This window comes from Gobius niger (genome assembly GCF_951799975.1).
Source record: "Gobius niger genome assembly, chromosome: 20".
Classification (NCBI taxonomy): Eukaryota; Metazoa; Chordata; class Actinopteri; order Gobiiformes; family Gobiidae; genus Gobius; species Gobius niger.
Genome location: NC_136871.1, coordinates 26,755,880 through 26,777,416, shown reverse-complemented (window position 1 = coordinate 26,777,416; position 21,537 = coordinate 26,755,880). Strand labels below are relative to the sequence as shown.

The 21,537-nt window shown below is 39.4% G+C and overlaps 2 protein-coding genes across 3 annotated transcripts; one reads left to right on the top strand and one right to left on the bottom strand.

Annotated features, from left to right (window-relative positions):
- The first annotated feature begins 796 nt into the window (after positions 1–796).
- Positions 797–11,593, top strand: stat2 (signal transducer and activator of transcription 2). Of its 2 annotated transcripts, XM_079578746.1 has the most exons (24): positions 797–963; positions 1,236–1,367; positions 1,438–1,585; positions 1,681–1,776; positions 2,694–2,786; positions 3,246–3,324; positions 3,472–3,551; positions 3,707–3,858; positions 3,976–4,134; positions 4,207–4,296; positions 4,367–4,426; positions 4,703–4,723; positions 4,810–4,903; positions 5,177–5,224; positions 5,425–5,508; positions 6,786–6,884; positions 6,957–7,092; positions 7,169–7,221; positions 7,305–7,390; positions 7,842–7,978; positions 8,137–8,325; positions 9,250–9,304; positions 10,060–10,145; positions 11,023–11,593. In XM_079578746.1, exons 2-24 carry the CDS (start codon positions 1,237–1,239, stop codon positions 11,235–11,237), a joined length of 2,391 nt encoding a protein of 796 aa, XP_079434872.1. In that variant the 5' UTR covers positions 797–963; position 1,236; the 3' UTR covers positions 11,238–11,593. The 2 variants fall into 2 exon arrangements, with proteins under 2 accessions (XP_079434872.1, XP_079434873.1); XM_079578747.1 differs by lacking the exon at positions 10,060–10,145 and having other exon boundaries at positions 11,023–11,181.
- Positions 11,594–15,769: 4,176 nt separating this feature from the next.
- Positions 15,770–17,769, bottom strand: gpr84 (G protein-coupled receptor 84). The gene is made up of 2 exons (XM_079578942.1): positions 17,729–17,769; positions 15,770–16,964 (listed from the first exon to the last, which is right to left on the bottom strand). The coding sequence occupies exon 2, from the start codon at positions 16,952–16,954 to the stop codon at positions 15,797–15,799; it is 1,158 nt and encodes a 385-aa protein (XP_079435068.1). The 5' UTR covers positions 16,955–16,964; positions 17,729–17,769; the 3' UTR covers positions 15,770–15,796.
- Between the last annotated feature and the right edge of the window lie 3,768 nt (positions 17,770–21,537).

Below are 21,537 nucleotides of genomic sequence, written 5' to 3'. Positions count from 1 at the left end.
AATTAACACCTTTTTGAGTGACAGGGCAGGATTTTAGAGGCATTTGTGGTGAATAAGTCTGAGCTCATTCTACACATTAGGACATGGCTGGAACATGTAGGGGAGGAAAATACTTAATTTTAGCATTTTTAAACTCCGTATAGTCTCTTTAAAGGCTGCTGGAACATTGTGAATATTTTTTATTGAGAAAAAAATAATAATGCCGTCACTGTTAGAGGATATCATCCGTGGGTCAAGGCTATGACAGAGATAGTAAGACTGTACAGCTTGACCCAGTATGATAAATAGCGATTTACTGTTATCCTCTAGCAGTTACATTTTGGCATTAATTCATAGCAGTGTTGTGGCCAGTGGTTCTTCAGCAATAGCCTAATAAATAAACAAACTGTAAAAACATCCTCGTAAAATACAGTGTTGCCCTGTACATACCCTGTCACCTAATTGGTGTTTTAAGGCGTTCGCGCGTCGCCAAATCCCATGAGCTTCTTTAACTTTCACAACGTCACTTCTTGGAAATATTTGCGCTCTCCACACGCCATAAGTTTCGTTTTAGCGTAACCCCGCCCCTCGCAAAGCATTGTCACGCGAACAAACCGAACAAACCAATGAAATCCAGAGATAACCCATTGCGCCCGACCAATCAGCGGCCTTAATTTGTCCCACCAAGAAACTGTCTCCCCTGTGACGGACATTCTGGCTCTGCTGCCGCTATCAAATGCTGTTTATAAGATCCAAAATGGCGCCCTGTGATAGCGCCTGTATTCACTGAGCATCATCTCACGAGTAGCCAATCAAACTAACGTCGAGGTGACGGGGAAACAACAATCACACGCTTTTGTGGGGTTGTTGATGTCGACATTTATTCGGGAGCTGAAGTGGCTTTCCATTTGACTAATATTTCACGGGAAACACGTGCCTTACATGCTGTCGTTTTAGGAAGGAAGTGACAACTTTTGTAATCAAGTAAGTTTTCTCATATCTAGCATTTATTTACCCCCCCTGTGCTGATAAAAGTCTTGCTACACGACCACAGACTTATTGCTATGCATTTAAACATAATGACATTATCCTGAATCATACAGTTAGTCCATGTCGTGCGCTGGATTGAACTGCATACCAAGTCATCTTTACAGCTTGCACTTTGTTCCTTGTTATTAGCTTGTTAGCACTTGAATTTGGTGGATGTACCAACGCCCATTGCTGTTAAGTCTTACATGTATGCCTTGTTGACTTAGCATGGCGCAATGGGACAAACTCAGACAATTGGCTCCCGATTATGTTCAACAACTGCATGAACTTTACGATCGAGACGACCTGCCTATGGACGTGCGGCACTACCTGTCAGTCTGGATCGAGAAGCAGGATTGGTAAGTTACTCCCTTGTACTTTTATTATACGCAAACGATGAGAACTTATTTGTTTGTTACTCTTTCTTAGGAAAAGAGCTGCCAGAGACTATGGGTTGGCTATTTTGCTATTCCAACAATTACTGGAGAATCTGGATATTCAACACAGCCGATTTAATCTCCAGCAAGATATGTTTCTGATGCAACACAATATCCGACGCTATAAGAACAACTTCCAGGTCATTATAAATAACATTTACATGAAGTTCTCAAAATGTAAAAAAGAAAAGAAAAAAGTGACCTAATCTCATGTTTTCCATCTGTTTTGTTCCAGAGGTACCAGGAAGAACCATGTAAGCTGGCCAGTAAGATATTGTGGTTTCTTGAAAAGGAAAAGGAGATTTTGCACAGCGCTGAATTGACTGAGCAGGTTGGGGAAACATCTTAACAACTGCATGATAACATTCACAATCCACCGTTTTATTTCGTTTTTTTTTTTATAAATAATAAATCATTTTTCACAAAGTTTGTCCAAATTTATGATATTTCTTTGATCACCAAATCAGTTCTGGATATTTCAGATACAGATTTGGAATCCACATTTTCTGAGTCATGTTGTTGTTAATTCAAATGCCCAAATTGTTCTCTGAAAACCACTAATTCTACAAGCAACATGTTTCATACATGTCACCAATATCTGACAGAGACCAGATTTATCCATTCATTATAGCTAGAAGTTAATTAACGTTTGTTATGATAATATAATGAAATATCTGTAGTTTATTAGCAGTAGAACAAATTACTGCAGGCTTGGATAATGTGAAATATTATTCGTTAACAGTACTTTAATGATACCATACTATGTATATGATATATATAAACTATTCCTTTTAGTTTGGTTCACTATCTAAAATATCTATCACTATTTATTACACAGAATGACTATGTCCATACTCCATGAATTCTATTTATTTATTTATTTTTTAATTAATTGTGCTGAAGCTGCCAAGCTGCCACTACCAGGTGTCAAATTGTGGAATAACATTAATATTTAAATAAAATATTCCCCCCAGTGCCAATAGTGATATGACTTTATTTAGCTTTGACAAATGAATAAAAGAATGTTCACACAAAAATCCATCGGTAAAATGTCCCTGATTCTTTTCTTTTAAAAAGACACATTGACCACAGTAGCTCATGTTTTCCTCCTCTGCCGTAGCTGCTCTCGAGTTCCCCCTCGCTTAAGCTCCTTTCCTCTGTGAAAGAGAAATCATCCAGTTTTATCGCGTCCTCAAGGCCAGCCGCTCAGTCCCCTGTTCATACTCGTGTGTTTTCTCTCTGTTTCAGGTGGAGCAGCTTCGAGTGGAGCACGAGGCGATGGAGGTGGACAGCCAGCGGGACCTTGAACGCAGGATGGCCGGGTTCAGGAATGATGTGCAGGTGCAAATTATGATTGAGAATGAGATACTTTCATGATGCAACCTTAATCTGCATCAAAATATAATTTTACACTGTGCTTTGTCTACAAACCTAATTAGAGATTTATTTTAATTTTTTTAATTTACGTTTCATCTTTGTCTTTGTGACATTAGTTTGGCCATGGTTTATTTACATGTGTGAAAGATCAGAATGAAATCAGATTATATCGATATCAGATAATGGTTGTAGTATTAGCTGTTGCAACCATAGTAGAACTAAGGCGCTAAAGCTACTACAATAGATAGATAGATAGATAGATAGATAGATAGATAGATAGATAGATAGATAGATAGATAGATAGATAGATAGATAGATAGATAGATAGATAGATAGATCTACTTTATTGTCAGATGCGAAGATCTGAAACATTGACTTGAATACCTTTGAAGTTGCTGCATTTCTTTTTATTTCTCCCGGCAGTGCATGAGCCATACTATCATTTGTCTTGAAGAGCAACAGGATGAATTTGATTTTAAATATCAGACTCACCAAATGGAGGGTAAGACGGACACAAAACCCAAACACATTTTCGGCTCATTATTGCTCTGACATTGTGTTTCCTAAACGAGTCACGCCGTGATTCACCTCTTTGTGCCTTTGCCTCTTGTTTATGTGGAAACTGTGTTTGGTCTGTGGAAACGTGCAGCAGTGGCAGATGAGAATGCTAAAAAAGAACAATGGAAAATTCTCCAGTCTCTCGTTGACCAACTAAACACTTCTAGAAAGGTGAGAATTGCGTTCACTTTATCGAGCTAGCAGTGGAGCTACACCATGTTTGTAACAGATCTTATAAAATGATGTATATAATTAATAATATGTTGTTTGCTGGCTATTATTTTCTGAGTTCATGATTTAAAGAATGTTTTATTTACTGTATAAAGAATACACTGAAGCACCTCAATGAAATCCTGAGCAAAGCCAATGGGCTGATCGACACTCTGGTGAGTAAGGAGCTGGTGGAGTGGCAGCGACGGCAGCAGAAATCCTGCATCGGAGCTCCAGACAACGTCAGTCTGGAACAACTCGAGAAATGGTAACTGCCACTTTTCTTTTACTCGCATTCACCAATAGCTGTAATAGAAACAAGAGCATAACACAGTCATATCAGTTTGATGTAGAGCCTTACTCTGTTGTTTCTGTTGTTGTTCAGGTTCAGCTGTGTTGCAGTGTGTCTCTTCCAAGTGCGTGAGTTTCTGAGTAAACTCGAGGAGCTGTCGGGGAAGGTCTCTTATAAGGATGACCCAGTGAAAGCGAAGAGGCCAGAGCTACAGGAGCAAGCTGACAGCCTGCTCAAGAATCTGCTGCTCAAGTAACTTAACACGGTAGTGAAAAAAAAAAACATATGTGTTGGAATGATTTAATTGTTGCTTTGTTTTTGCAGTTCTTTTGTAGTGGAGACCCAACCGTCGATGCCACAAGGGAAAGGTCCTTTGGTGCTTCGAACTAATGTGCAATTTTCGGTCAAATCCAGGTGACTGTTTTTAGAAATCCTTTTAGACTAATAACATTATAACATTTACTAAACCTACATGTGTTTTTAGGTTTCTGGTGAAGTTTCCTGAGCTAAATCACTCAATGAAAGTGGATGTGTCTATTGACAGGTATACACAAAAATAGCTTTTTTCTAATTTTCCAATCAGGAAGAAATAGTTTTGCCATTTGTTTTTTGTGTTGCTCTCACAAAGATGACTTATGCTCAGAAACAAAACTACTTTGCACATTTGTGTCAGTAAAAGAAAACCATGGCTAAACGTTCTACAGTTTTAACTCGCACTTCTAGCGTAAAACCCCAAACCCCTGTTCTAGAATATGATACTTAACTTTCTTGTACATGTGAAATGTGGTTAACTCTCCGCTTGTCTTTCTGTTAAACCCAGCGAGACGCCTCAGATCAAAGGGTGAGTTTCCTCTTTCACATGGTGTGGTATTTCGCGTGAAGGTCCTGCAGCGTTTGTACTTTTCACTTGTCTTTCTCTGTTTTTAGATACCGCCGTTTCAATGTTTTAGGAACCAAAACTAAAGCTTTGAATATGACTGAGAGCCAGGGTGGAGGCATGGTGGCAGACTTCAGACACCTGGTTAGTCAGACTGAAAACACTGTATGTTTTTGATTATGTTCAGTTAGTTAACACATCCACATCTCAGGTCATATATCAGAGTATTATATGGAGCCACTTTTACACCTGAGTATTTTGCCATCCCTTTGTGTGATTCTTATTTGTTAATTTCTCTGACTAGTTAACAGTCGACACGTGGAATTCCAGACATGTTTATTCTTTGAACAAGTGCTCCTGGTTCAAAATGCTCCTGTCCTGATTGCTGTCTTTTCTTACTCAATGTTTTGTTTGCAGACCCTGAAGGAGCAGAAGTGTGGAGGCGGAGGAAAAGGAGCCAGTGAGGTGAGTCCAAATGCATCTTAAAGTGATGGTCTGTAAGTTGAGGAGAGAGACACATTTGAAAGTACACAATCAAATTCCTCCCCTCTTTAACCAGAAAGCCCCCATAGAAATAAAAAGGAGAAGCGGCGTCCGAACCTTACTTAAGCGGACAGTTAGCAAAAACATTGATATGAATATTCTGACAATGTCTCTTTTTTCAGATCTCTTTGAGTGTCACAGAAGAGCTGCACATGATAAACTTTGACACTATTTTTGATTTCAAAGGGATATCGCTGAAGCTTCAGGTAAAGTTATAAACCTTTTTGAGCTATTAACTAAGTTACAACGTTCCCACAAAAACGTCATTGAGTAATCCTGCTTGATTTGGTTGTTTCTTCTTCTGCTGAAGCGCTCCCATTTCTGTTTTCCAATTGTGTTGTGTAATAGATAGAGCACAGAAATGCCTGTCCTGTCCAGTTCTGCACATAAACATCAATTTATACATCGTTAGATCCAAATAAAAGCTTTGGCATCGCTTTATATTAAGGTGTTCTCTTTAAGTATTATTTAACATTAGTAATGTGTTTAGGGTTAGGTCAAGGGTGATGGTTAGGAATAGGGTTAGGGGAGGCCTTGTATAAGCAGTATCAGCCTATTAATATTTTTATAAGCATATTATTAATGGCCTACTGCTATGTTAACAGATAAAAGCATAATAAGTAAGTGAATGAGTGGTTTATTTGTCATTGCGTTCAGATGTCGGGTTTGTCCTGAGCCGCCACTGAGTATGTGGGCCAACCTGACCAGCTTGTTTTTGGAGCTCGGGGAAAACAGAGGACTGCATTCAGTGCTCCGCTGATCCTCTGAAACGGTGCACCACCTCCTGGGTTGTCCCTGTTTCAGAGCGTGGTGTCCTGCACTGGTCAGCTCCTCCACCTCCTCCTTCCTCTTCTTCTTCTGGGCGATAGTGGAGCAGATGGTAGAACCGGTTGTCTCATGATCGGAAGTTCAGGGGTTGAAATCCCTGCTCGGGCAAGACCCAAGCCCACCTCCCTCCAGTGTCATTTCTCCCGCCGCGCCGCCTCCTCTCGCTCCTTCCCTCCTTCCCTTCTCGTGCTGCCCCCCATTTAAAAAAAAAGCAGTTTTCTTCATGGCCAGCAAAGACCCTCCTCAGTAAAAAAAATCAGCTGAACCTCACAAAAACACCGCAAAGATGCACAGAAACATCCTGCAAAACAATGTGGAAAACAAATGCAGTTTGCAGAAGGGGAGTGAAGCCGCCACAATAATACCTTATTAATATTTAATGAGTACACTTAATATTAAGCGTTGCCAAAGATTTTCCGTTTGAGACGGACAGTTCCTGCTGCTGCCTGAGGAGAGCTTGTTTAAATGTTCACTTTTGTACATCTCTGCCTTCTGTTCTCCATCAGTTTAACATGTATTAATGCACCACTTCTGAACTCTTGTGGATTGTTTTAGAGAGCAAGAACTAACAAGATTAGATTTGAAAAGGTTTTGAAATAATTTGATCAGTCTAGTCTTGCCTAACAACATCATTATCTTCTTCCATTCCCTGCAGGCGTCGTCTCTCCCTGTGGTGATCATATCTAACTCTAGTCAGCAGCAAAGCGCCTGGGCCTCCGTGCTCTGGTTCAACATGCTCAGCCAAAACCCCAAAGTGGGTCTGTCATAAAATCAGTTCGTGCGTCTGTGAGTTTCACTTTTTAAATGCTTAATTAAATGTTCACAGGACATTAGATTCTTCGCCACAGTTCCCCCTGCTCCTTGGCCCCTGTTTGGAGAGATGCTAAGCTGGCAGCTGCTCTCAGCGACAACACGTGGACTAGACGAAGCACAACTCGAAATGATCGCTTTCAGACTTTTTGGTAAAAAAAAATCTTGATTCTTGATTTCATCAAGGTTTACAGTGTAATTAATCATTCCTGTTGTTTATTTCTTCAGGACAGCAGCCGAACTATAACCAGCATAAAGTGTCTTGGTCAAAATTCAGCAAGGTGAATATCCATTTAGTTCAGTGTTGTTTTGCATATCACTGATTAGTCTTAGTTAGCTAATCGATTTTGTGTTATACTTACAGGAAAATACTCCCTCTACATTCTGGGTGTGGTTTGACAGTATCTTGATGATGGTGAAACAATACCTGGCAGATATGTGGAGAGATGGGTATGTTGAGCAAAGGCTACCTTTTCAGTTGGCAAAGTGCTATTGACAAAGAAGTCCAAAATCTTCCACAATCATCATTTCATTTTAGAGCCTTGTAGCTTAGTGTGGAATCTCCAGTAACATTAGCACTTTTATTCTTTTTATTAGTTGAATTAATAGGGACAGTACACATTAAGTTAAGTGTGTAAGTGTGTCAGTATTAGCTGCATATATTGTGAGCGGGATGCTGTTCCACATGTTAAAGCCCCTGACTGAATTTTGAATAGAGCCTTTGCTTGTTTATTTATACAAAATAGAGATTAAAGTCCTTTGATAATGGGGAACCCTCTCAACATAACACACATGGACTGCACTTTTTCTGTACTATGCAATTGTAGTTCAATAAATCCAAAGGCAAAGTAGCCTCAATATTGCAAAAGGGAGTTCATTCTTTCTTTCTTCTTTGTTTCAGTCTGATCATGGGTTTCGTGACTAAAGCTAAAGAGAAATCACTTCTGAAGAGAAAGCAGAGAGGCACGTTTCTGCTGCGCTTCAGTGAAAGTATGATCGGAAGCATAACCTTCTCCTGGGTCGAAACCACTCTGACTGGTAAAGATTCATATGAGTAAATGTTTAGTACCACAGTTACTACAGCCTTTGTTGGTTAAGGGAAATGTTCATGACAATTATTGAATATAACAATTTGTTTCCATACTGTGCAGCCGAGTGTAAAAATATTCTTACTTTGCTTTTTTTATGTGCCGCAGGGGAGCCTGAGATCAAGACCGTAAAGCCTTTCACCAAAAACGACCTGGAGCAGATTCCTTTTCATGAAATCATCAGGAATTTCCAGTTGATGGAGAAAGACAACGTCCCTGAAAACCCCCTGCTCTATCTGTACCCCAACACTCCCAAAGACGAGGCCTTCGGGAAATACTACACAGACAAGACCGGAGGTGAGGGACACATTTAATGTGACTGCCCGTGTCGTTTTGCCATAGAAGAGGTCATCTAACTTAATAATAACTCCTAATAACCTTACTTTGTATGACATCCCTTTAATACTGTCTACAGAAATCACATTTTTTAAAACTAGCACTAATGAGGGACAAAACTGTGACCACAGACTGGGATGTAAGTAAAGGTCAAAGCTCACAGTCAATTTGTTTTGTCTACTCCACATGGACCACGTTAATTAATTGAGTCCTTTACTCTTAAACCCTCTGTGCAAACAAAAGTAAGTTAGCACTATATAGAGCGATATATGTCTTAAAATACCTGTACATAGTATTTGGCAGGTCAAGTCGTGGCACCTGATAGTTGGTGCGATATTTGTAAACAAAGACTGAGACACTCAAGGGGTTCAAAATAATAATAAAAAACTTTGACATTTCATGGCAATAATGTAAAATACTAAATAGTATTTTAAAAAAGCCAAACGCCAGCCTCAGTTTAATTGTGTTAGTTAAAGACGGCTGAGATAATGCCGTTCCCAGTCAGCAGTGGTTATTCAAAAGTGGTCCCTATTCACATGTAGAAGAAATCTATAAAAAAGCCTTTGCTTGGCCCCATCCTGTCAGATCTCGAAGCTAAGCAGGGAAGGGCCTGGTCGCTACTTGGATGGGAGACCAGGAAGCCTGAGGGAATGGAGTGAGTGAGTGAGTGAGTGTGGTTGGTGGTGGTCGGAGGGGCCGATGGCGCAGACTAGTAACCTTGCTTCTGTCAGTCTGCCCCAGGGCAGCTGTGGCGACAATTGCAGCTTACCACCACCAAAATAGAGTGAATGAAAAATGTACAGCGTCTTTGAGTGTCCAGAAAAGAGTTTTATAAAACCGATGCATTTTTATTAGTAATATTTATCCTCTTTTTCTCTCTTTCAGAAAACAGTCCTTATATCAAGTACATCAAAACCAAGCTCATGTTCGTCACTATTGAGTAAGTATTGTTTATTTTATGGCTCATTATCCACAAATGTTTGGCCCTCCATTAATACTGTCAGACAGATACTTTAACAAATAAACTATATATTTTTTTCATTTTGTACAGCTCCAAGGTTTTTTATTGTGCAGGTGTAAAGAAGAACTAAGTAACTTGTTTACTTTAATAAATCCTTTTCGTAGTCCCTCTGGGAGTAATACAAGTGTTCTCCCCCTGGTGTCTCTGGCCAGACAACGACTATTGCAGCTTTCCTGCACCGGTTCGCAAGTGCAATACACACTAATGGAATCACGAAGAAGAAGCTAATAGGCAACGGGCAAAGCTAACTGCGGGCTAGCGCCACTTTAGCAGTATTTACAGCCAAGTTTGAGTGGAAACATCTCCATTGTGTAATTGGGTTGTGGCACAATGTACAATATCCTTCTCTCCCTTTGTCTTTTCTGTCAGCGTAGTATTAATGAGTAAAACGGACAATTAATGAGTAAAGAAAACGCAACATGCTACGACACCTGTAGTGGCGCTTATGGCCTGTAGGGGCATGAGTTACTTAGTTCTGCTTTAAGACATTATCCTCAAATCAATATATATATACATATATATATATATATATAGAATATATATATATATATATATATATATATATATATATATATATACATATATAGTTTTTTTTTTTTATAATATATGAATTGAGTAGATCTATTGAGATGCAATGCTTTAGGGACAGAGTTGTAATGCTGTCTGTCATGTAGGAACACACTGGAGGCTCAGTCACCCATGCCCTCTGCAGGGGCGCAAGAGCTGCATCCAGTCAGTGGTCTGTGTGGAGAGGCAGCCGGTGAGTTATAGCTCCCCCTGCTGTCCAAATATAGAGCGAATATGGTCAAATACATGTCTATGCTTGTCTTCTTTGGTCTGTTAAGGTCTGTAAATTGGTGGTTGTATATTGAAAAGTAGGTGGTGGTTTAACTAACAGCATCTAACACACTTTCTGCTGATTTTGCTCATTGGGGGATAAAGAATAATGTAATGTGGATTTGAGTTTTGGATGTAAGATTTTGGTTGTGGATTTGCATGCGATCAGCAAGTGATCTCAGTATGGTGCAGCTCAAGTTTGAGGCTTGATTTAAAAACTTTATCATTTTACATAAGATATTATTATAAAATTATATTATGAAAAGTATTTGATTCTAATGATTAAGGCAATATAGACAAAGGAAGCCAATATACAGTATATTACAATATAGCAATATTTAGTGAAAGGGAAAGAACCTCCCTCGCTAGTCTAGTTACAGCAACCTTCACTGAGAGCAAATATTTTATGTAGACAAGTTTAAATGGCTTTAATATTAATTACAGCTAAGCTTTGATGTAGCGCTGGGTGATTTTTATTTACGCAGCTCAAACTATCAAACACAAACAAATATTTAGGGGACGATGAAGTGTGAACTTGCAGAAGAAGAATCTGGAAGTTAAATGATTGGATATTTAGTGTCAGCTGGTGTGAGGTAGCAATAAAGATATGCTTAAGAAGTCAACAAACATCTTCACTTTACCTGTTGTGTCCAATTTTCTTGATAGATGGAATGATTATAAACATAAAGTCTACTACATAAACTCTGCTAATTCTTTTTACTAACAATAACTTGTAATTTCTTGTGTGTGTATTTACACAGACACACTAAACTTGTTTTTTTGTGTCTTTTTCCCCTCAGAACAAAGCACTATTGATCCATCAGAACTCACGCTGGAAGCATTCTTGGCCGCCCCTCTGCTGTCGCCCCCTGGTGGTCAGGACACAGCAGAGGACCTCCTGGTGCAGCAAGGCCTCTTCAACGGCGAACTGTTCTCATATGAACCAGCCTCACCGGACTTCAGCCTGCACGAGCTGCAGAGTCTCCCCACTCAGTTCTGTGGCGTCTTCCAATAACAAGGGCTGGAAGATCCATTTGCAATGAAATTGAAAATGTTATTTGAGGTGGTGGCAAGTAGACAATCACAAAAGCTGCAATTATGTAGGCAATATAAAGTTCTCTGCAGAGAACAAATATCTCCAAGTCTCCATTACCCTGTAAGAAGTCACTATATATTATTATGGATAAAACTGGCTAAACCTGTAATTCCCTTTAGATCGTTACTATGGTTTCTTAAGAAGCATGCAAGTTTCTGATTGGCTGCACCACACAGCTAACAAATTCATCTCAATTTGACTTGATATAATGTCAACAAATAACCCCACATACAAATAGCTTTAAATAAGCGAAAACTAAAGTGGTTCTCAATAAAAGTTTGACCTCAGTGCGACGCAGCAAAACAAAACAATAAAACTCAACAATAAATGTTTCTTCTGTACAGCATGAAACAAACAATCAAACAAACAAACAAGCAAACAAACAAACAAACAAACAAACAAACAAACAAACCAACCTGCATCTAAATGTATCTGGCTTTGTATATAATGCTTATACTTGTGCTTAGATTGATTTTGATATTCTACCTTGTGGTCTTAACCTTGTAGTACAGTATTAGTAGAAATAATTATTTGAAGCAAATAGTGATGGAGCTGGACTCGTAATTATGCTGAACATCTGACTAAAACAAGATGGCACTGATGTTGATAATGGATAAAGAGAGTTTAATAATGTAATTGTTCTGGTATGTTCTGAACAGTGTGGAGGAGTAAAGCTTCACTTTAACACTGTTGTAAATGTGTATTGTAATAAAAGTTATTTACATTTTATTGATTTTATTGTTGGCGGCTACATGTGTTCATGTGTGTGGGTATGTGTGTCTGTTCATGCTGGAATAATGTGCAGTATTGGGTACGAACCTTAATTTAAACAATGAATGAATTGTAATAAATAATGCATTCACATCATGACCTGGTTTGAAGTGAACTGTCTGTTTGAGCCCTCATGTGGTCCGGCTTAGTGACATCCAACAGTGCATAACCTGACCTTTAGTTGACTTGGGCTCAGAGGTGGGTATTTTTTAAGTATTTTTGCAAGTGGCATCAGGGACGTGCACAGATAGAGCCCAGGTGGTGCTCAAGCACCTGCCCCTTTGCCCTGTGCCCTTTAAGTGCCCTTCTCAAGACCAGTTTTTTTTCCTACCCAATATTAAAGAGGGGGTATTCTGCTTTTTTCAATCCCATAGCACCAGTCTATATCACACTACAATGATGACAAACCTTCTGTTGGTCTGTAAATGCAGTAAATTAGAATAACTGCCTTGTATAAAATGTCTCTCTCAAAATGGCTGTAGTGAATGTCTTGAAATAGGCCTCTGTCTCTTTAAGAACCTCTGAGCCTTTAGACACGCCCCCTCCACACGCTGTCTGTGGCATCAGTGGGGAGGGGGTTCTGCTGAGGAGCAGTGGTTGGTTACTCGGCTGGTGACGAAAGCTCGGAGGCGTCTCCAGGAGGTGGGGGCGTTCCTAGGAGGACTCAGGCAAACCTATCCCTAAAATGGCCGCCATCAGAGTTTTTACAGATTACTCAAAAATACGTGAATGTGCCAAGGCAACACTTCAGGCATGTTTTTAATGAGGGAATGACATAACATGATGGAAAGCTTGAAAAAGTCCATTTTGCATAATACCCCCCCTTTAAGTATTGTTTCTTTTATTGTTCTCAGATGTTTGCCCAACTAAGCCAACATGTGCTGAAATTACAGTTTTAATATTCAACAACTTCATATCGCGCTTCATTCCTCCTCTGCCTCTGGAGCCGCAGCGCCTGATCCCAGAAGAGCAGCTGTGCTGTCCCCATGTCTCCCCGTTTGAGAAGATGGTACAGGTACAGCCCATCTCTGTGAGACGCGGGAGTAAAAGATACTGAGTAAATTCCATAACTTTATGAACGAGCCAGCGCGACATGACTGGATTATTATGGGGAAAGGAAAAGAGAGGGCCGTCAGGGCGAGGACGACCTGACAAAGTCAGCGGTAACAAGTCAGTAACTTTAGCGGTTCTGTTTGTCGCGCTGTAAAATGTTCTGAAAATGAGCTTTATTATTCAGACTAAGTCAGGACTGAAGGTAGACCAGGACCAGAGCAGTGTGAGCTGAGCTGAGGAGACAGAAGGTGAGGAGGTGCCTGGGTTCTGTGGGAGGAGCACAGGAACACGAACAGCCCAGCATTATTGTTATTCAAGATATTTTTGACAAACCAGATATTTTAAGTGTAGACTATTGTACCTTTGCTTACTTCTCTGTATTTGTGCTAATCTTGAGTGCAGAGCAATGTCATAGTCCTACGTCGTCCTCTAGGCTAAATCTTAGGCGACTTAACTCTACCCACCTCTGCTCATGCATTTAAGTAAGTATTATTGTTCTGATGTGTAATTGCATTAACTTTTTATGACTTGAATCAAATAATGTAACTTTTAGAAACATCTAGTCAGTCCTACACAACAAACAGCGAATTATATAGAGGTTTGTTTTGTTTTCCAGTGGGTTCGTTGGATGCGCAGTAATCCGGAGCACCGCTGCTAATCTGTTCTTGGCCTGTAGAGGGCGGCATTGTGGATATTCAGGTAAGATTGGCGTGACTCATTAAAGCCGGTTACCTGATTTTTCCTGTTCAAAATTTTAATTTTAAAGTATTGGCCCAAAATACGTTTCAAGATGTCACTATCCCTCCTGTACATTTGAATTGTTCAAGCATATTGATTATATGCATGTGTCACAGCTTTGAGTGGTGCTAAAGTGATTCAGGAGGGACCCCCCTAATTTAGCGCTAATTTAGTTTATACTTTGTATTTCCCACCGTTCAATAAACATTAAGGTGAAGACAGTGCAACAAGGTCTGTTTTTGGCTGTGTTTACAACATACTCTGAGGTGGTAAAAATACATTGATTCTACAACAGCAAAAGGTTTGGTACTCCAGCTTTAAGTTTTAGACAATTCTATGGGAACAATTAATGTGAATTAGCTCTTTGTTGTGAAGGGAAAAATACAGTTATATTATATTAGATAGATATATATTATAGGCTATATTAGTCCAGTTCACTATGTTTATATTTCCACTGTTGTGGGATTTTCATGCAGAGTATGAAAACTATGTATTTTTGGAAACCTCATGGTATAAGCAATGAAAAAAACAATGTTTCAGTTTGCCCTTGTCATTTGGTGAAATTGTGCAACTATACCATTTTTTCATTAGAGTAAATGGGGAGTTCTGGTCATCACTACAGTAACTGAAACATATGACGGGTGTTTCATTGACTTTTTTGATTGGAACTATCGAATGGAATTTTCTGCCAAATTTTGTACATTTCCGCTAAACTTAATTTTTATATCAATGTTTGTTCAGTTTCAGTTTGTGTAAGACGTCACATTTCTTTGCATTTTGAAACCCATTTGTTGATGATATTTGCTGCTGTAATATGTGTGTTAAGTCAGCCTGCTGCTGTGTACTTTGTGGATATTACTCAACAGACTGACGTGTTTTGACATGTGATTTCAGAGTCGTAACTTCGAATGGGGATCTCCAAAAGTGCTTTAGTAAGACTGGGATTTATGTGATTAGCCGCAGTGTTTGTCGTCTAAATATAGCTTCAATCATTTCAGCTTTTCAGTTTCTCAGTTGTACCCATCTTGCTTTTGACTTGTTTGCAAAGCTCCAGTTTCCAAACATACAACCAACAAGCTGTTATAAAAGTGACTTTATTTCTATGTACAAAGCAAATACAATAACAATCAAAAGTTTGGAAATGCTTTTTTAATGTATTATTTTTCCTTTTATTTCAAGACCATTTACATTGTGGATTCTCATTGAAGGCATTCATTTATGAATGAACACGTATGGAATTATGTATTAAACAAAAAAAGGTTCTTATAGCTTTGATTACTGCTTTGCGCTTTTCACTTTTGACATTTTCTCAATGAGCTTCACGATTTCGTCACCAGTGGTTTTCACTTCACAGCGCTGCCAAAAGGCCAAAAATAAACAGTGGCATTTTTCATAATCCCATGTGTTCATTCATAGTTTAATACCTTCAATGAGAATCATTCAATGTAAACAGAGTTGAAAATAAAGAAAAGCCAGTACATAAAAAGTGTTTTTAAATGGAGTGCACATTTCAGTCAAATAAGAAAACACATGATATAAAAATATTTCAGTCTGTGGTTATTTTACAAACAAAATCATAATGACAAGAAAATATTGCACAAAAGAGTCCAAACATGTGTATCTTCCTCAGCCATACCAGTCGTTTGTCATATTTTGGTGAAACTTTACCCTGAAGAACTTATTACTTATTACTTATTACTCCCAAAACTATCCTATTACAATACTGTACAAAAAAAAAAAAAAAGGTCCGGGTGCAAATGTAAAGCTAGCTGTCAATTATAATGACATTTTAATTGACAACTATCTTTCTTTTGGATGCTTTTAGAGCATGGCTACACTGTTGCGTTTACATGCAAGAGTCTCATGTTCATTTACATACAAACATCTGCCTTTAAATGAAGGTGAGCCTCGGTGGCTCATTGGTTAAGTAGACATTTAAAGGGCAGTGTCAGCTTGCTCAGCAGCACATGATAGGCCTGTCTGAACTGCCTGTTCATGATGGCGTACAGCACCGGGTTGATGCAGCTGTTTAACCAGGTCAGGTTGGCAGAGAACATGTGGAGCACTTGCGGCGCCCGGTTGTTTTTGTCCGCAATGTTCAAAATAATGAAAGGGAAGAAACACAGGACGAAACAGATAAAAACCGTGAAGCACATTCGGGTTACTCTTTTAAATTCACCCCCGTCATCCGCAGTGGTGGAAGTCGGTCCGGGTTTCGGCTGCGGTGGTGGGACGTCCGGGGCAGGTGTCTGAGGTTCCACTCTTGTTTTGCTTGGATGTTCACAAGATGAATCTCTAGACTGTCTATTTTCACTGAGGTTGCCAACATGAGAGGTTGATGTATTGGCCACCCCGCTCTCCACGCCGCTGTCCGTCCCAGCAGGCGAATGGATGGGCTTCTTTTTGGACGAGCGGCGGCTCAGTCTGTACTTGAGAAGCGCCTGGGACGCAATCTTTACGCGCTTGTATATAAGCAGATAAAACACACCCACGCAGCCCAAGCCAATGAAGAAGTAGAAGAACAGCAAGATGGTGGTGTAGGGTCTCCCCTTGGTTCTGTGAAAACTACAGGTGCAAACGTTCGGGACAAACACGTAGACGGGCCACAGAGGGGCGAAACTAGCTATACCCAACCCCCAGGCGGAAATGATGAGCAGAACAATCCCATGTTTTGAAAAGACTTTGTCAAACAGCTGTCTTTTTGCCACTAGGAGATAGCGTCCGATGGCGAGGAGGCACAGCGTGATGATGGACACCGAGTTGGAGACGAAGAGGAGAAACCCAAACAATCTGCACCAGGTCTCGCCGCTGCGCCAGTACAGATGCAGGTACGAGTCCACAGACATGGGCTGGAGGATGGTGCAGTAGAGGAGGTCGGCCAAGGCCAAGTTGACGATGAGGACATTGAAGCGCGTGCGGATGCGCGGGTCCATGGAAAAGGCCAAAACGGTGAGCAGGTTTCCCACGGTGCCGGTGATGGTAACGGTACAGCCCCACACCACGGCAAAGTACCGGTATCCCAGCACAGAGGGGGAGGAGCAGGACAAGGGGTCAGTGTCGTTACTGATGTTCATCCTGGGAGAGCTGTGATGATTAGATCATAGAAAAACTGGGTTAGTGAGGGATGAAAGCGAAGGTTTGATTTAGTTGAAAGAATGTGTTTTAGTTTCTTTGTGGGACAACCATAGGTGAAGTATAAGTAAGTATAACATATAAGTATAACAATCCTAATATGGTGACGTGTAAACAGTGTGTTTCAGCACAAACAAACCTTAAGTGTGTCTTCTTGTCATTTCATCGATTTTGACAAATTAGCTAAGGGACCAGAATGAAATTCAGAGTAGAATGTGGAGGACATGCAGGTCATGTCACATCATCTACATTCAGAGGCCAAATGAGCGTAAATTCCACATTGTTTGGCTGGTCTACCATTTGTCTTGACACTCAGAACATAATATTGACAGTGCGTATTTCTTACTAACTGTACAGTGAGATCATGATTGGCTGCAGGCTATAGATTCACTTTGAGTAACTATCGAAGGTGAAAGTACAGTAATCCAATAAATGCTGTCTATTTTTACAGAACCTCAAAATACTGTGATTTAATTTTGCAACAAATATATAATATTTTAAGATAGTGCAGGTTTTGCCTAGTAAACCTATAAAGGTTTAAAAGCACAACATTTATGGCACATGTATTTCACCAAATCATGTGATTAAACAACTTGAACCACATTTGATCATTACTGTTAGTGTCTACACTGCAATCACACTGTTCCGTTTCATCTCGATATAGAAGCACATTCTTTAGTAACCTAGTTGTTCTATTTGTAAGAGTATTTCCTCACCTGTGGAAGGCAGGTCTGTTTCTCTCTGTCGTGTTGTGAAAGTGTCTGATCCTCTTCCTGACTGTGTCAGTTTTATGAGCTGTGCATTGCTTCACACTCTCTGACGACACATGGTAATTTTCCTGTAGGGATTTCCAATTTAACAGAGAAGTGCCAATGTCCTCAAACAAAAGGTACTTATGCTTGATGTACTTTGCAAATATGCTGAATAATATAATCCACACACACACTACCAGTTGAATTCACTTTGAACTTTAGGTAAAAAACTGTTTCCAAATAGTTTTGCAAAAATATAGGCCAGCTGGGTTGCCTAAGCCTTTCATATATTTAAGTTTTAGCCTAATATCTTTAGCCACAGGATCTGGCAACCTGGAGAATGGGCCTTTTTGTTTTTTTTCTTGTGCAAAAGGTGTTTTATGATTGTTATCAAATCAATCATTATCCCCTGGACAAAGAAAGATCATGTTAATTAGCTCAAGTGATCCAATGACTTCCTCTCCTCTGGTCTGGTCTGTTTGAGGACAAACACTGCTGAGCCCACTCTGTTATCAGCATCAGCCAAAGAAGACACTCGTCCCAACTTGGATTTCCTCTCACTTACATTTCATTTTATTTTAATTGCAAATTCTACATTGTTTTCAATATGTTTTCACATCTCTGATGATTATTTTATCATTGAATAATTTTGTAATACACTAAAAACATAAAAACGTCAGTCTCGCAGGTCAAGTGGTGTTATAATGTCCAAAACAGGTGTTACTTTGCTCTGACAGTTTGGAGATTTGTTTCAGACTGACAGTAAGATAAGGGAATCTTATTTATGTAGAATGTAAATAGATCAAATTGTATTTGCTATAGAGACAGTGACCATCAGAACCTACAGACAACACACTGGACTTTCTTGCCTTGAAGAGAGAAGACAAATCTCTTTGCCACTTAATTGACAAGTGTATTTTTGACTTGCATATCGTCTGATTATCTCATGTGTTTACTGAGTGTTGTGTTTAACAATGACTCATCTGCTGAAGGAAGTTGTGGTCAGGTTAATTTCATATTTACTGTGGTTACCGTTGGTGGCTGCTAACCCACTAATCTGTAATCAGTTTTATTCATAGAAGTTCTCTGTTGGCTCATGTATATAGTATATATATATATATTGCTGGCATGTGCAAATTCTTGCATTGATTAGAGTATCTTGTTGTAGCTGTTTCTCTTTCTAAATGAGGAAGTTAGTTACTGGAAGTGGTGCTAAAAAAAACCACATAAAAATAAAGGGGCCAGTGGAACATGCCAACAGTGTGATGGAAGAAAATAACGTCTATTTTCACAATTCACTTATTGAGTAGATTTTCAAAAAGCTTGCTTATTTTTTTAAATTACTGGTAAAACCAAAGTTATTGGGCCATTTACATCTTTTTGCATTTCAAAGGCCTGGTTATTAAAGCAACTTGCCCTTAGTTATTACTAGCCTACCTGTATTTAACCCGAGGAGAGGTGGGACGCTGACATTGCTGTAAAACCGCTCCCTAGTGACTGGGGAGACTCCAGAAGGAACTCTGTTATTGAATATTGAAATGTTTTCCCCTCAAAAAATAGAATTTCCTTTTGTGAGAGTTGTGCGACATTTTTAACCATGCCCATTTTTGTTCTGTTAATTTTTAAAGTTTTAGCTTTAGCCTTTTGTTTGCTCTGTAGGGACTTATTGTGGCACTTCTTCCTGTAGCCAAAAGGAAATGGCAGCTGGCTTCAGAAGTTACTGGCTCCAATGGACTTCCATTGAAACTTTTTAGGCCACCATTGAACACAGGCTTGTCATTCTGACCTCCTTAACATGTGCAACATCGTCCTCATTTTATTATGTTGCTGTTTTTATTTCCACCCTATTCTAAATAATGAAGCTTGTTCCAACAAACCAGCCAAATTGCTAGCTTCATTTAGCCTGTGCTGAACACTATAGAAGCCACATGCATTGTTTATTTTACAGTGTATGCCAATAATACCACACCCCCTTTGCTCCGCCCCATCCCGGCAGATAGAGCCTGGGCCGTACTTGGATGGGAGACCTTTTGGGACCAGGAAGGGTCGGTGGGTGGGTTGGTTGGTTGGTTGGTTGGTTGGTTGGTTGGGAGGGAGGGAGGGAGGGAGGGAGGGAGGGCACCCCAGTTTACCCCAGGGCAGCTGTGGCTACAACAGTTGCTTACCACCACCAAGTATGGTGTGAATGAATAATGCACGGAATTTTTAAAGCGACTTTGAGCGTCTGGAAAAGCGCTATATAAGACAAATGCAATATTATTATTATTATTATTATTATTATTATTATTATTATTATTATTATTATTATTATTATTATTATTATTATTATTATTATTATTATTATTATTATTATTATTAATAGGGAGGAGTGAGGACTAGTGATCTATTATAATTTCCTGGAGCCAGAAGGGTGCTTATTATACATGTTTTAGTGGTTTGGGAAATTGGAGCCCCTGGAGTAATTCTATGACGAACACACAAACTCCACACAGAAAGGTCCCATTCGGCCTTGGGACCATTCTGCTGTGGTGCGAGAGCGCTAACCACTCTGCCACTATGCTGTTCCTATTTGACGTTTCTAAAAATTGCAGAGAATGTTTCTTCCTTGTGTGTAGTTTATTATATCATTACATTTAAAAAATAATAATGAAAAAAATTGCAACAAATCAGCAAACATGGCTTACAACCAGAGACTTACCGTATATAGACCTTTTACTTGAACAATAAGGAAGCCCCAGACATTTAACATTTCTCAAATAATCTACATTTACAATAGGCTACTATAACATACACCTGTAGACAGTTTCTTTATTGCAGATACAGTTCAGGAGTGCTCAAAGTATTGCTTCAAAGTCTCCTTTTCTCTTGTCAGGAGCTATTGCACATTTGTCTGAAGCAAGTTAAAAAACAGAGGAAAGGTTGTGTCCAGCTACACTGAGGATGATGTCTGTTTTTTGTTGCATAATGTTTAGTGTTGAGGGGCGCTACTCTTCTTCCGCTGAAATGCTGGTGTCTTTTATGCCACTGTTGATTGATTGGAAAGCGGTGTGAGGAGATCATAATGTGCATTTACGTTGTTCAAATATCTGTTGTAAAATAAAAATGAAAGCACCCCTGTAGCTTATAAGGCTGTACTAAATAGCAGGAGTTAAGGAACTTTTCCGAATCCCCTCATCTCTATGTGGCCCACCCGAGGACGCCTCCCAGGAAAATGTAAATTAGAAATTGGAATAATTTTGTCCAGCAAAACTAAATAATGCTTCATCATAATTTCAAAACAGCCATGAAATAGTCTGCTAATACCCAAGTCACTTGCTAAGAAGGTAATGGTTAGTGCTTTCAGATATTTGTCCAATGATTACTGCCAAAGTGCTCGTAAATATAACAGTACCCACTATGTTCTTAGACATTATAGTTATTTGTGGATACTCTTTTGAAAGTAGCACATGTCTGAACTGCCCTGGGCAAGTTAACTTTGTAAAGTAGAACTGCATTGGCACCAAATATCTTTTTATTTCTCATTTTATTTGCACATTTCCTGTTTTAAATTTTAAGGATATCCCATATGTTACATTTCGGACTGTTTTTAAATGAGGATTTTGTGTTGCCCTAGCTCACAGTGATGAGACTAGCGAACCAGTCTTTTTGCAGCAAAGTGCGGAAAATTCTCAGAATATTAGGGAGGAAAAAACACAATAATAATGATCTTATATTTCTTGTTCAGACTCACTGCAACACACAGACTTTTATCAGACCTCAAAAACAGATCTATC

What these genes read in the sequence shown, in the direction of transcription:
- gpr84 (XM_079578942.1), bottom strand. Translation starts at nt 16,954, where the DNA reads ATGAACATCAGTAACGACACTGACCCCTTGTCCTGCTCCTCCCCCTCT.
- stat2 (XM_079578746.1), top strand. Translation starts at nt 1,237, where the DNA reads ATGGCGCAATGGGACAAACTCAGACAATTGGCTCCCGATTATGTTCAA. An exon ending in GGATATCGCTGAAGCTTCAG is followed by an intron (nt 5,509 to 6,785) that starts GTAAAGTTATAA and finishes CATTCCCTGCAG; the next exon opens with GCGTCGTCTCTCCCTGTGGT. An exon ending in CTCATGTTCGTCACTATTGA is followed by an intron (nt 9,305 to 10,059) that starts GTAAGTATTGTT and finishes TCTGTCATGTAG; the next exon opens with GAACACACTGGAGGCTCAGT.